This window comes from Anthonomus grandis, chromosome 17 (genome assembly GCF_022605725.1).
Source record: "Anthonomus grandis grandis chromosome 17, icAntGran1.3, whole genome shotgun sequence".
Lineage (NCBI taxonomy): Eukaryota > Metazoa > Arthropoda > Insecta > Coleoptera > Curculionidae > Anthonomus > Anthonomus grandis.
Genome location: NC_065562.1, coordinates 2,066,895 through 2,083,175, shown reverse-complemented (window position 1 = coordinate 2,083,175; position 16,281 = coordinate 2,066,895). Strand labels below are relative to the sequence as shown.

At 33.0% G+C, this 16,281-nt stretch overlaps 1 protein-coding gene across 4 annotated transcripts in view; it reads left to right on the top strand.

Annotated features, from left to right (window-relative positions):
- LOC126746095 (retinal guanylyl cyclase 2-like) overlaps nt 1–16,281 on the top strand; it is a 407,445-nt gene that overhangs the window by 302,773 nt on the left and 88,391 nt on the right. For all 4 annotated transcript variants that reach the window (XM_050454204.1, XM_050454203.1, XM_050454205.1 and 1 more), the window contains exon 12: nt 13,656–13,949. In XM_050454204.1, the coding sequence (XP_050310161.1) occupies nt 13,656–13,949 (294 nt within the window). The remainder of the gene's footprint in view (nt 1–13,655; nt 13,950–16,281) is intronic.

The following is a 16,281-nucleotide window of genomic DNA, read 5'->3' as shown; positions in this document are numbered from 1 at the left end:
AATCTAATATTAGGAGTAATCCAGGGGCAATATGGTCTAGTTTTACCCTTTACGTTTTTTATAGGAGCATGCAAGTTAATTAATTCTAATAAAGATTGAGTAAAAAAAAACTTTAGTATTTAAATCAGCCATATTGTACATATTATGCCAGGGAATCGATTCAATATCAGACTGAAATAAACAAGTGTTGATATTTTGTAAATTTCTATAAGTGAAATTATAAATTTGAGGCTTAGGTATATCAAAGTTTATATTGCAGTAAATTAGCATATGATCCGATATTTCAATATCCCTTATTCCACAATTCTCCACCGACTCTACATTTGAGAAAAAGTAAATCAATTAAAGACATAGTGGTGTTGGATATTCTGGTAGGGTCAGTTATAAGCTGTTGCAAAACCATATAATTCAGTAATTTCGCTTAATGATACCTTAAAATTCAAATCTAAAAAATATATATTAAAGTCACCCAAAAGTAAAATAGACTCGTAGTTAACATAAAAGTCGGTCATAATATTTTCAAGACGGGAATAGAATAGATGTATGTCGCTCTTGGGAGGACGATATATATTACCAATTAAAACTTTTTGATTATTTATTTTTAATTCGATCCAGACATGCTCAAGATAATCGCATGTTTCCTTAAGAACTTCACGATGGTCGATACATGATTTTACATAAACAGCTACACCACCTCCCCTGCTTAATCGATCTTGCCGTATGAAACTATAATTTTGCAATTCTATGACTTCGTTGGTAACCCCTGTATGTAACCATGTCTCTGAAACCCCAATCAAATCATATTGATAACTATCTACATGTACTTGAAAAATATTAAAATTATTTAAGATGGACCTTGCGTTAATGTGTGCACATGAAAACATTATTTTAAAGCAAAATAGAAAATTTTTTTGTTAAACAAATAAGGTAAGTAAGTACAGGAAAGGGGAAAAAAAAGGGAAAAAGGGTCAGAATAGGGAGTATATGCCTACAAAAAAAGAAGAAAAAACAAAATTAAACCTAACAACTATCTATAATTATATACACATACATACATATACATATATTTTTCCCTTTTAATGAACACCGAGTTAAGTAAATTAAACACTTATTTACTTTATTTTTGTCGTGTTTGTACTATCCTACTCAATACAAAGAAACTTTAAGCAAAACAGAAAATTATGGTACCTATAAATACGTTAAAAAATAAATCATTTGCATTTAATTATTTAACATTTTCAATTTTTTGGCTTTATTGTTATTATATGCATATATATTTAGTAATCATTAGCGTAGAAATATCATTAAACAATATTAGTACCTAGCTTTCAATTATGAATAGTATCTACAACTTATTATTCACAAAATATTGCAATTTAGAAAAAAAAAACAAAAAAAAAAACGTTTAATTTATTTTTATATCAACTAGGCATGCAGAGAAATTTTTAAATTTTTATTATAATAATAGTATGCGAAAGCCAGTCGATCTTTAAATATAAGTTTAGTTTAGAGTATAAGAACGTCTGTATTTATTTTTTTAGGAAGATATAAATAAACATTTTCGTTATTATAGTAAAATACATGCACAACCTAATGACCAAAATATTAACGTATTTAATTAGAGAATTCATTAGAGTACCTGTTTTATGTGAAGTCCAGTGTTTACCAGCTGTCATTTTTTCCATTGAACTAACCAACACTAGTTTCGCGATAATTATTCACCTACGATTAAGTCATTAAGAGCTTGTTCATCACGAATTAATTTCCGCACATCACCTGTTTGCACATATACTAAGCCGTTATAAGTCCACGATTCAGAACTAAATGCCTCTCGTGCCTTTTTTAATAATTGTAAGTTTGTTGATGTTTATAGTTCTGTGATTAGAATACGCGAGCCTTTAAGTTGTTTTTTGGCTGAAAACACACGATCTCGCATCCAACGGCAAACAAACTGGACCACTAGGGGGCGGGGCTTTTGGTTCTGATGTTTTATGTTTTTCCCCATACGGTAGCAGTAGGATAAGTCAGATTTATTTATTTTTACAGAAAGTTTGTCATTAAATAATGTCGCAACCATATTAAATGGATCAGAGGAAGACTCCTCTAACCCGTATAAGACTAACGAGTTTAAGTTTTGATTTACTTCCACTTGGGAAGTTTTTTTTTGTAGGTTGACGACGCTTAATTTTATCTCCCTTACCTCCTGGGAAAGCTGCCGTAAGGAGAGTGTCATATTTTCTTGAAAAGAATTCAGTTTATTCAAAAAACTGCTGTTTTTGTCACCATTCATAAGATTTTGCGGAGATTGTTTGTAGTTCGTAAACTCTGTGCGCAAAAGGTTAAAACCATCGGCAAATTGTTTTGACAGTTCCTCCACGCGTGCACTGACTGATTTTAAATTAAGGTTTTGCCCTTTATTTGACATTTTTCTTCTTATCCTTCACTTTACAGGGCTTATAGAGGCACTAAATAACTGCACTGTGATAGAAGAAACTAAATTTTTGACCACTGAATTACAAAATTGAATAACAAAGGTAGGAGCACAAACAACTAATGCTTACTACTCAAGCGCCATCTCTCTTCTCTCTGTTGGTTCGTTAAATATTTGGGTTAAAGGATATGATTCAAAGCATTAATTTAAAGGGTTATTAAGGTTAAAGAAGTTTATGTTTAAGTCACCCATGATAATGACGTGATCAAAGCTAGGACAGATATAAGATAAAATGGAATCAAAATCGGTATTTAGACTATTTATATTAATATTCGGAACTTTATAAAAAGTACCTGCAGCTAGTGAAGATCTACCTATTGTTAATTTCAGAAATAGATGTTCAAGTAAGGGGTTAATTTGAAAATCAAATTTTAAGACTTTTGCAGATATAGAGTGTCTTATAAAGGCACACACACCACCCCCTCGAGAAAGTTGTCGATCTATTTTAAACAGTTTATATCCCGGGATTTCCAATAATATACTGGGAATGTCATCATTAAGCCAGGTCTCTAAGAAGAAAAATGTCATATTCGTTATTGTTTACTAATATTTTAAGATCGTTAAAACTAGGCACCAATGATCTTTTGTTAAGGTGAGCACATTTCATTATTAATATGGCTTTTTATTCTTTACTAATAAAGACAGAAAATAATATGCATGGTGAGTAAATAAATATTCCGCGGCTTTACTAATTCTGTACAAACTGCCTATTTTAAGACAACCTCCTATATCTCATTTTTAAAGCTGAAGCAAGGCAGTGGAAACTGTGGGAGTTCCTTTCCGGACTAAAACGAGAACACAACGCCATCTTATGTATTTTGGCCCTGAACTATACAATCTAGTTCCTCTAAATATCAGACGATTAAATAATAGAAACCTCTTTGGAAAAAAAATCTTAACGTATCTGCGACAGAACTTAGAAGTTTTTGCCAGCGTATTAATCAGATAACAATTTATTATGTACAGAAACATTTCTTATGTTGAATATATTAAGTATTATTATACTATACAGGGTGTCCCAGAATTCGACGATCAAACTTAAGGAGGGGAAGGAGGAGGTCATTTAGAATCTAAATATCTATACAGGGTGCCTCCGATTAAGTCGGCACTATTGGCATCTTTGTTAATATTTAAGTTACAGGGTCGGTTAAATTAGCAAACTAGTAGGATTTTTTCTGTTGATTAAAATGGTGAAAACAGAAAAAAAATTGAACATCGCGTTTTCGAGAAAATGTGAAAAATGTACTTTTGTTAAATGGAATCCCCTGTATATTTTTGCATAAATCAAAAGATAATAATTTTCTTAATAAAAAAGTTTTTTTACAATAATAGCCTAAACCTAAAAATAACAAAGTTATAACGATATTAATAATTTTGTCAAATTTAGACAAGTTAGCTTTGAAATAAATAACATCAAGTAAAACTACTAATTTAAAATAAATGAGCAAAAACATCGCCATCTTCTTCAATACATTTCTGAGCACACGTCTTCTAGCTTTTAAGATTGATCTTCTATCTATTGATCCAATTATTTGCTTAATATGTGTTTGAAGTTCATCAACGGTTCTGTATTTTTTTTTATACACTTCATTTTTTATGTAATCCCAAAAATAAAAATCTAGAGGGGTTAGGTCTGGTGACCTAGGTGGCCAACGAATCGGGCCACGTGTCGCAATCCATTCATCGTCAAACAGTCTATTAAGTAATATTCTTACATCATTTAGTTGATGGTGAGGAGCTCTATCCTGTTGAAAATAGATTTGTTGCCGTCTCTCCAAGTTAACATTATCCAAATAATCTTTCAGCGCTTCAGATAATATGAGATTAACATATCTCCTTCCAGTTAAAGTGCCATCATAAAACACAGGTCCTATTACTTGGCTTTCATATTAAGCCGCACCAAACGTTTATACTAAATTGATTTTGAGGTTTTCTGGGATCAGTAAGGAAAAGATTTTCTTGGGACCAATAGTGTACATTTTTACGGTTAGACATACCTTTGTTTGAAAAATTTGCTTCGTCGCTCCAAATTATACGGTTTAAAATATTATCATTAGCTTCATATGCATTACGTAACCAGTTGCAAAAAGCAAGTCTTCTTTCTTTATCGAAAGGCAACAATGTTTGTACTGGTCGATAGTTATATGGCACAAATTTGTGTTCCTTTAAGACCCGCCAAATTGTTACTAAGCTCACACCGTAAGCTCTTCCTAAATCTCTAGTTAAGTTTTCCATATGAGCTTCAAAATATGCCAAAATAGGAATGTCAACATCCTCGCTTACTATAAATTGGTTCCTTCTTCTAGTTCTTTTAAACACGTTTTCGTTACTTCTAAATTTTCTGTAGAGAATTAAAAAGTATCTACGGTTTGGCAAGTTACGAGTCTGGAATCTCTGGCGGTACTCTTCTAGCGCTCTGTCACTATTTTTTCGACATACAAGGTAACATTTTAACATATCACATTTTTCAATATGCGTAAAAGGCATTTTACTAATTTAGATTTTACAAAAATCACAAACTTTGCTAACAAGTAACTGTCAGTATTTCTTTATTTAATAAAATCTCTACGGCTACTGTCATTTTATAATTTAAACAATGATTGATTTGTTTTGCTCTCAAAAATTTCAAGGCTAACTTGCCTAAATTTGACAAAATTATTAATATCGTTATAACTTTGTTATTTTTAGGTTTAGGCTATTAGTGTAAATAAACTTTTTTATTAAGAAAATTATTATCTTTTGATTTATGTAAAAATATACAGGGGATTCCATTTAACAAAAGTACATTTTTCACATTTTCTCGAAAACGCGATGTTCAATTTTTTTTCTGTTTTCACCATTTTACTCAACGGAAAAAATCTTACTAGTTTGCTAATTTAACCGACCCCGTATCTTAAATATTAACAAAGATACCAATAGTGCCGACTTAATCGGAGGCACCCTGTATATGTGGTTATCAAAATATTGATGGGTAAAAAGTTATTCACCTTTTTGTATTTTTTATTAAAATTGAATACTGCGAACAATAAAAGAGTTTTGCAAAATAAACGCGGTATACTACTGTTTTATTTTTGATTATGTTTGATTCTTAGGCATGTCCTTTTAATTTTAAAATAGTTTCAAAAACTCTAATGTCTTCTAGTCCAAAAAAAAAATGTTTAAAAACAAGTTTTTAAAATTTCAAAAAAGCTTAGTAAGTTTTTTTAATGGATGGTGATAAAAAGAAATTACCCTTTAAAAAACTGACCCGCTCTTAGAAAATCTTGAGAAATTATTGTAGATTCTTAACATAATAATAAATAATAAAAACATATTTGTTTTACCCAATTTCTAATAGAAAACACTTTACTTGCACCATTGCCAATTCTTTTAAAAATCACAAAAACTTTTAAAGGTTTTTATTTATTACCAATATTATTAAGGTAGGTATTTACCATTTACCTATTCTTAAATTTAAGGTGAACGTTAAAGTTTAAAAATATTTTGAATATTTTGCATTGTCCTTTTTTTGTTGAGATAAAAATAACAAATGATTTGGTATTTTTCAAATCAGTCTTAGGTACGCTTTCCTCCATACTGGGCTATTACATTTCGACCTTTGCGAATAATAAGTACCTACTTTTTTTTATTTGTTAGTTCAACTATTAAAGATGCCTTATGCACCACAGGAATATGCAGAAATGCATTATGTCTACGGGTTTTGTGACGGTAATGCTCGGGCTGCTGCTAGAGAGTATAGGGCACGATTTTCTAACAGAGCACATTATCCTGATTACAGAGTGTTTCAAAATGTTCATAGGATATACGTGAATGCTCAAATTCCTGGCCAGCATTTGCCCAGAGAAGGAAGGCCTAGAGTTGATATTGGTGAAGATGAGATAATAAATATGGTAGCAGAAAATCCGACCATTAGTATTCGTCGTATAGCAAGGCGTTTGGGATTATCATCTTCATCAGTGCATCATATTTTGAGAAGATCTCTGTTATATCCATATCCTGTGCAACGGGTGCAAGCATTGTTACCCGGAGACTACGCCACAAGAGTACGATTTTGCAGGGATATGTTACGTCGCAACAGAACCGACCCTCAGTTTTTCCAAAGAATTTTGTGGAGCGACGAATCATTGTTTCAAAGGATAGGAATATTCACAATTTACATCATTGGGAATATGTTAACCCTAGAATTGTGCACGCTTCGCGTTTCCAACATCAATTTGGAATAAACATGTGGGCTGGAATAATTGAGGGTAAGTTAATTGGCCCTTTTGAATTACCAAGACGACTCAATGGCAAAAGCTACCTCAATTTTTTACAAAATCATTTAAATGGTTTACTAGAAGATGTATCCTTAGAAACACGTCGAAACATGTGGCTGTAGCATGATGGAGCTCCTCCACACTACGCTCGAGTTTATATCAACCAACAGTTTCCAAATCGTTGGATTGGAAGGGGTGGGACTATCCGCTGGCCACCGCGGTCCTCCGACCTTAACCCATTGGACTTCTTTTTGTGGGGTTATTTTAAAGAATTAGTTTACGCTACAGAAAGTCGCACTGAACAGGAATTGCGTCAAAAAATAGAAGAAGCGATCAGAGTGATCAATAACAACCAGCGGGGATTCCAACGGTTAAAAAGAAATTTTATGAGATTTTCTAAGGACGGGTCAGTTTTTTAAAGCTTAATTTCATTGAATCAGCATCCATTAAAAAAAATTATTCATATTTTTTGAAAACAAAACTTGTCTTTAAGATCATATTTTTCTTGACCAGAAGAGAACAGAGTTTTTGAAACTATTTTAAAATTAAAAGGACACTCCTAAGAATTAAACATGACTAAAAACAAATCAGTAGAATAATCTGTTTATTTTGCATAACTTTTATTGTTGCCAGCATTCAATTTTAATAAAAAGTACAAAATATTAAATAACTTTTTAACTGTCAAAAATTGGATAACAACATATACAGGGTGTCCAAGATAAGGATCCTAAGCATGGGGATCTCGGTACCTGTTGGAGATACAGCTTCGGTTAAATTAGGAAAAAGTTGTGCACTTTGAAGCGTATTTACATGCCGTTGAGAAACTTCAAAAATTTCCAATATCGATTTTATTTTTTCCTGGCTTTATTTTAAAAGATATCAAAAAACTATTGACACTTTTGATGTAGTACGTGATGGCGCTTTTAAAAGAAAGTACACCCTGTATCTGATTCCATTTTTTATTACAAATTCAATGATGTATCACATGTCACATTTTTTTTGTTAGTTGAAAGGAAAAATGCAAATTTTCTATTTTTTTAACATATTTTTTAAGTAAGCTTTGGAAACAAATGCTTTGACGTATGTAAATACCTGTTACCGAGTCTGTCACATTTTTCTTAATATCTATTTAGAGAGTGATGAAGCTAAATGAAGCATTAATTTGCATTGTACATTGTACTACTTATAAATAAAAAAATGTAGCCAGTAATAGACAAATGTTTTATGATTTTTCTAACGATATGCAACAAATAATGAATACATTTTAAAAATAACGAAAAAAGCAAATAAATTAACGCATTTTATAAATTTAATTTAAAACAGGTGTTTAAACAGGTTTCCGTTATTTTCTAGACAGACAAGTATGATCTTCTTACAGTAGCAGTTAAAACATCACGCAATATCTCTGGCATAATACTTTGAAAAGCGGCCGTCACACATTCTCGTAACTCCTGCTCAGTTCCAAAAGAATGTTGATAGACTCGGTTTTTAATAAATCCCCAAAGGAAGAAGTCCAAAGGGGTTAAGTCCGGGGATCGCGCTGGCCAAGACACTTCACTGGAGGTTCCAATCCACTTTTCAGGAAAACGCTGCGAAAGATACTGTCGAACTTGCCCAGAATTATGTGCAGGAGTCCCGTCTTGTTGAAACCAACAGCTATTGACTTGTGCCAGAGGTAAATCATCTAAGCAGTCTTCTAAATCATTTTGCAATAAATTAAGATATCGTTCTGCTGTTAATGAATAATGGTAAATAAATGGACCTAGTATTTTGGTTCCTAAAATTCCACACCACATATTAAACCCAAAACGTTGTTGATGTCTAGATATTTTCTTAACACGCGGATTTTGTTGGACCCAGTAATGACTATTGCGGCGGTTAAAGATACCATTATTAGTGACCATACTTTCGTCGGACCATATTATTTTTGATGGAAAATTAAAATCCTCTTCACAGGCACGTGTATACCACTCACAAAAATGCCGACGTCGTTCGAAATCCCCAGGTTTAAGTCCTTGGCAAATTCTAAATTTGTAGGGGTGATATCTGTTTTTACGTAAAATAAACTGAGCTGTAGATTTGGCCACTCCTACATTTTTTTCAATTTGCCTGGTTGATATCTCGGGGTTTTCAATAACTGCTTGTAAAACATTATTTTGAGTTTCTTCAAGAGATTCCTTTTTTCGAGATAAAACAGGCTTTTTAAACGAACCATATTCTTTTAAATTTCGAGCCAACTCTAAGAAAATGGATTTACATGGTTGCTTTCTATCTGGAAATTTATTAAGATACATTGCTGCTGTATTTACAGTATTTTTGTAACACAAAATGTAGCACGACAGCATGTCAAACTTCTCTTCATGACTATAATGACCACCAGGCATATTTGAAGATAATAACACAATTTTAGCAATAATAACGACAACAGTAAATAATAATAACAATAATTACTCAACAAACAACACCTCGACAATCACGGTAACAACAACGGCAATTAATATTTAATAAAAAATATGTGACAGGGTAAAAGGTATTTACGTCAAAGTGTCAAAGCATTTGTTTCCAAAGCCTACTTAATAATATGTTTAAAAAAAAGAAAAATTGTATTTTTCCTTTTAACTAACAAAAAAAATGTGACATGTGATACATCGTTGAATTTGTAATAAAAAATGGAATCAGATACAGGGTGTACTTTCTTTTCGCGCCATATAAAAAATAAAGTTGATGGTGGTTTCTCGGAAACGAAACGTCGGATATAAAATTTAAAAGCGCCATCACGTACTACTTCAAAAGTGTCAATGAGAAAGTGTCAATAGTTTTTTGATATCTTTTAAAAGAAAGCCAGGAAAAAATAAAATCGATATTGGCAAATTTCCGTTTTTTCCAAATATCTCAGCAGGCCATGGAAATTTTTGAAGTTTCTCAACGGCATGTAAATACGCTTCAATCAAAGTGCACAACTTTTTCCTAATTTTTCCTAATTTAACCGAAGCTGTATCTTCAACAGGTACCGAGATTCCCATGCTTAGGATTCTTATCTTCGACACCCTGTATAGTTATTTTAATTCAAAATGACCTCCCCCTTCTCCCCTTTAAGTTTGATCGTCGACTTTTGGGACACCCTGTATATAGCTTAATTATAATAGCTTATCATTATACTTAATAGTTGTACTTACGTAGCTATATGCTTTATACGTATTTAATTTTCATTAATTACTTCTTATATACCCACACAGATGCACATCCAGGTGTACAGAAATTATTTTATAATTTTATTGTATATATTATTTTGGAATATATTTGATTTGATTTGATATAGTTTAGCTACTCTTAAGTAAACTGTTTTGGAAATAACAAGCTCCAAACTTTAAAAAAATAACATATTGAAGATCTTGGTAGACTGTCCATTGCTAGTTTTTGACGTTTATTAGGAAACAAATGATTCAGAAAACATTATCATTTTGCCATTTTGTAAGATAAATGTATATAATTAGACACAATAAAACCTTAAGATTTAATATTTATTAAGCAACATTTAATTATTTTAACAACTGTTTAACTTTAAATTAAATCCAAATAATTATAACAGCTTTATATGACCACCACCAATATTAATAGAATTTATATGATCTTGTTCTATTTTTTGTATCATAATAATTATAAATTGTCTATGATTTTGGTAAATATAATTTATAATTGAATTATTTGTTTTCTAGTAAATGTCAAACAATAACAATGCACCGTCTACCAAGATCTTCAATATTTTTTTAAAAGTTTTAAGCCTGATATTTGAAAAAAAGTTTAATTTAATTTTTTTTATTTATTTATTTATTTACGGAATCCATTCACAAAAGTGTTACATAGCATACCCATACAAACATATATATTCAGATACAAAACCATCTATAAATCAATGAAAGGTATAGTTGAATTAATTAATTAAAGACCCTATGAAATAATATTTTTTAACTGCCCCTTAAAAGATGTAATCCTAGAGTAAAAAAAGCTTATCTGTCTTGACAGGTCATTAGTACTTCGAGCCATTCGCGTAATTGGCTCATTAATACCATAATTGTATGGTGGAATGGGACTGAAAATATTTCTGATTGTCAATTCAATCTGGAAGGCACCCTAGATTTATAAAGAGACAATAACTCAGGACAATCTATAGTAGCATTTAAAACCTTATGCATAAAACATAAGTCGAGTAATGTTCTTCGTGACTCTAATGAGAGTAAGTTCAGGTTATCCCTGACCCACTGGTAGTAATACTCCTTCTGTAACCACATCTAAAAGCGGCCACCCTTAAAAATTTATTTTGAGTCTTTTCAATCTGCTCTATGTAGCAGTTATATGAAGGGGACCACAAAATTGAGCCATACTCCAAGACGGGCTTAACAAGAGAGCAGTAAAGTAATCTAAAGGTAAACAAAGACAAAGCAGTTATAGACCGTTGGATAAAACTTAGCATTTTCATTGCCCTACCGATTACCTGATTGATGTGACTTTTAAAAGACAACCTGGAGTCAATAAATATTCCTAAGTCAGAAACCTCTGTTTTGACACCAATTGCTACATTGTTTATTTTATAAAGAAAAGCAATAGGGTTCTTTGTTTAGAAAAAGTAATCTTATGGCACTTATTGATATTAAGGGACATTCTATTGAAGTGGCACCAATCAAAAAACAAATTAAGGTCTTTTTGCAGGAGCACAGCATCATAAAGGGATGTGATAGGTCTAAATAGCTTCACATCATCAGCAAACATTAGCACACGACAACTTTCAAGTTTCCAAACTATATCAATCAAAGAGAGGCAAAACAAAACAGGGCCCAAGTGGAGCCCTGTGGCACCCCACATGGCACCTAAATTTCAGTGGAACATGTATCCACTGAAGAAGAGGCCGCACAATACCTAAAGCCCTAAGCTTCTGCAAGAGTACCCCATGGTTAACCCGATCAAAAGCTTTGGAAAAATCTGTATATATCGAGTCAACCTGAAGTCTTTTCTCCAAGCAGCGGTAGAGGTAGTTGACTTACAGCACCAAATTAGCATCAGTAGATCTGCCTTTTATAAATCCAAATTGCTCAGGATTAAATAAAGATTTAAAACTCCAGGCAATCCTATGACTGGCCAGGCAGTCAAGTAGCTTTGGCAACTCAGATTGGTTACACACAGTCGGATAATTGGAAATTTCATTTCTACTACCAGATTTAAACATGGGTTTTAGAAAACTTCTCTTCCAGAGAATGGGATAAGAACCAGTACCTAGAGATTTGTTAAAAGTGAACAGTATTGGTTTCATAAGAACACAAACACATTTCTTTAGAAAGAATGCCGGAATCCCATCTGGTTTGTGCAGAGCTTATTTTTAGAGGAAGTAATAATCTCATAAACATCCTGCGTTGACAGAGTTAAAGTGCTCAGACAAATTGATTTATCAAAATCAAAAGATGATATGTCATTGACTTGCTCATCCGAGTAGACCGATGAAAAGTATTCTGCAATCATATCCGCAGTATCCGAGATATTCATGCTAATCCTGTTATTGTATGTCATTCTGGAGGGAAGGCTAAAACCAGTTCTTTTATTTTGAATATATGACCAGAAGTACCCTGGATTGCCAGCAAGATTCATTTCCATCTTATTAATGTATTGTTAGTCCTATGGTTGGAACCTTTGGTGTGATGCTCGAATTACGAGACAGTTTTACCACTAACCAAAACTCTTTATTCTCGACACGTGTTTCGCTAATGATGTTAGCATCTTCGGGAGAAGATTAAAACTCGAGAGTTTCAGAGTTGCCATCTCCCTTAACAAAATCATAAAAATATTCCTCATATATCATATCGTCAGAATTTTCTGCAAAACAAAGGTCAAAACTAATTACTGTATGGTGTAAGCTATTCTTAAAAATCTTGTCTATTGCACGTTAGAGACTAGTTAAATCTGAGCTACTAAATACGACATCCAAGGTAACTCCATTGGTAATTAAAACCCCATTTACCTGAAAAAAGTTATAGAAGCTAAAGCAGTTGGCCAGAGAAAGCACAGACTCTCTGTCAGTCTCCAGACAACCACCAACCACCAAACCAAGATCATCATTCTTCCATCTAGCATGTGGTAAATTGTAATCACCTGCCAAGGCAAACAAACTACTTGAATATCTACTATATACATGTTCAACGGATTCACAATGGCTTAAATAGGCTTGAAGTGGAGATGGAGATGGTATGTAAATGCAACCAACAACAAAGCTTTGATTGTTTTTCTGTGAAAATCAACTAGATCTGATAAATATCTACATTTACAGGTGGGATAAAAATTCTATGTGTACATAAACTCTTTTTAGCTGCAATCAATACACCACCTCTACGAGCTGATATTAACCAAGTCTCTGCAATCATAACAATAACAGTGCCTGCTGAAAATCTTTTATTTTAGTTCTCATACCACCTGTATTAGCATAATACACGCAAACACCTGAACCAGAAGGGCCATCCCGCACTAAATTATGGTTTGATTTTGATGAAAATTTATCTTGTGTTTATTATTCAACCAAAATTTTCGCAAGATAACCCCTCTAGGCCAGTTATCCGGCCTTCAAAAAATCATCCTTACAATCGCCGTTGATGCTTATCTTAAAAGAAATAGTCTCACCCTTAACTGGCAACAATTCCACTTTTAATTAAAAGTACTTAAACCATATATAGTCGAAATAATATAATTCCTCTCTTTTTAACTATGAGGTCAAAATTTGGCATATGTAAAAGAGAAAAAAATGTCTTGACGGGGGGTCAATATGTGGAGAAAGACCCTGTACATTATTGGAAAGTACAAATAAAGCCATTATTTATTTTTTTATTTCATTTATTACTATTTCCTTAACATTTTTTACTTCTTTCTAGGAACTATTCCCGAAGATGGCACTCTTCCGCTTTCGGACTGTTCGATCGAGGGTTTCGCAAAAGCATTTAAGGTTGGATGTACAGAGGCCTGGATAATAGTAAACGCGGTGCCCATATCGCTTCTGGGGATTTTAGGTGGCCTTGGCTTCACCTACGTTAAAAAAAGATATATTAATAGACTGAAAGTGCAAGAAGAGTTAATGGAAAAAATAGGGATATACAATCGAAAATTCCCATTGGATTTGGACGCGTATGAAGTGCCTGAGGAACTATTGCATATGACGCATAAATTAGGTAAGATAATATTAATAATAATTAACAGATCAAACGAACTTACCTAAGTGAAGTTTGATCTGGATTATATGAAGCCTTGTCGAAGTAAATAAGTAGAACAGGTAGTATCTCCGATGGCATCGAGTCGAATGACACAAATTCAAAGCAAATAAACCCCCCCCCGGTCCTGCATACCTAAATCCATTGCATACTGTTCCTTCAAATATTTTAATTTAATTTTCAATCCGGCAATGCGGTTGATGTGTGACCAGCGCCCGTGTATGGCACCAGCGCGAGCGACCGCGCTCGAAAACCTATTTTTATTTTTTAGTATGAATAATGTAATCGAGGGCGAAGTTGTCGAGAAGGCGTTTAAGGCAGTCTTCGCGCCAATTTTGTATACCCGGAATTTGTCATGTTTTCAAAGTAATTAAATATGTTAGTTAAAGGCAGTGTTTTATTTATACTGTCCATTAGGCCTCTATATCCACTGGCAGCTACGCATACCTTTATGGTCGGGACACACATGCCCGCAACGAGTCCGCACCGAGCACGCACCGTAGCACGGCCGTGTCTCGGTTGAGAATTGTCGTTCGTAATCATATGAAGTAGTCTTAACATGACCGCACCGTGCCCGTGCGCCGAGTCCGCAACGAGCTAGAATAGTTTTGTTTAATTTTCAACGGTGACGGTGCGTTGTACGGTCTCGAACGAGCAATAAAATTTAGTTATTCAAAATGGAAATTGAAAGGTTAATAGAGGAAGTAAGGAAGTTTCTATCACTGTATGATTAAAAAAATGAAAAATATAGGAATACAGATTATAAAGACAGAGTGTGGAAGAAAATTTCTTTGGAATTGAACAAAAAAAGTGGGTCCAAATTTATAAAACATATTTTTAATAAATTTAATTCGAAAAATTGTTACATAATTTGTAGTATATTAGGTAGATTTTGGCAACATCCGGTTGTCTAGATGAGCGAATTTGTTTTAGTAAGCGGCTATTATAATTTGTTCCAGTTGTAATTATTTTATACACCGTGAAATTGATTCTTTTTTCTAAAATGCATTACAGCCCATTTTACAAAAATCAAACGAAGATTGAGCTTGATATTTGAAGTGGTGTGTAAGATCAGGTGTAAAAAAACGACCTAGAAAATTTTCTATTTTAGGATAGGAAACATGCAGTTTTTTGAAAAGCTTTTATTTAACTTGCAATGTATGTATGTATGTATGTATGTATGTATGTACATATGTAACTATACTCTATTTCAGAAGTGTATAGAGCAATAAACTGGGGAATTCCGTTCTGTTTGGCTACATTTCGTGGTAGTTCATAGGCGCAGGTACTCATAATATTTATGAATTTAATTTTCACGGATTAAATGCCTTTATTTTGAAAGAGATTAAATACTAAATAAATACTTTTAATCCTTTTGTATAGGTACCTATCTTTTAACGCTTTGTAACATGCAAAAATGGGGTCAGGTAATATATACAGACTATAAATACTTTTAAATCATATTTTAAACGTTAGTAGTCACTGCTACGCTGTAGTGTAATCACAATATTATTATCCCAATATTTAAAAAATGGAGGTATTCAGTCCAACGAAAAGATGTACTAAAAATTCTCCACTATCGCTGAGTGAAAAAGTTATTATTTTAAATGTACATGATTGCATAAAACACGATTACCCTAGTTTTACTGTGCAAGAAATTGTTGAAAAATGTTCTCGAATGAGTGGAATTGGAAAGTCCACCATTTTCAAATTGTTGCGGGAAAGAAAAGTAGCAGGTCGAGTGGAATCTCCCAAGCAAAAGCCAGGACGACCTACAAAAGTCCTTGATGAAAATGCTAAATGTATAATTCGAAGAAAAGTTCACTCTTTTTATTTTAAAAAGGAAATACCCACCCTAGACAAAATTTTAATGGGGCTTGGCCGAGATGACAGTATTCCGTTGATAAGTAGAAAACTTTTATGGAAAACTTTAAAAAATATGGATTTTGCCTGGGAAAAGCATAACCGCAAAGCACTTTTACTGGAGAGCGACGAAATTGTTTGTTGGAGACGACAATACTTGAGAAGTATCAAGCAGTACCGCAGGGAGCAAAAGAAAGTTTTTTATCTTGATGAGACGTGGATTAACGAAGGTTATATAGTCCAAAATATGTGGCAAGACAAAAATATAACCAGTGCTCGCCAAGCTTTCATAGAAGGCCTGTCTACGGGTATTAAAGTACCTTCGGGAAAAGGAAAAAGACTTATAATCACACATATTGGAAGCGAAGAGGGATTTTTAAAAGAAGGTCTGCTAACCTTTGAGTCGACTCGCACAGGAGATTACCATAAA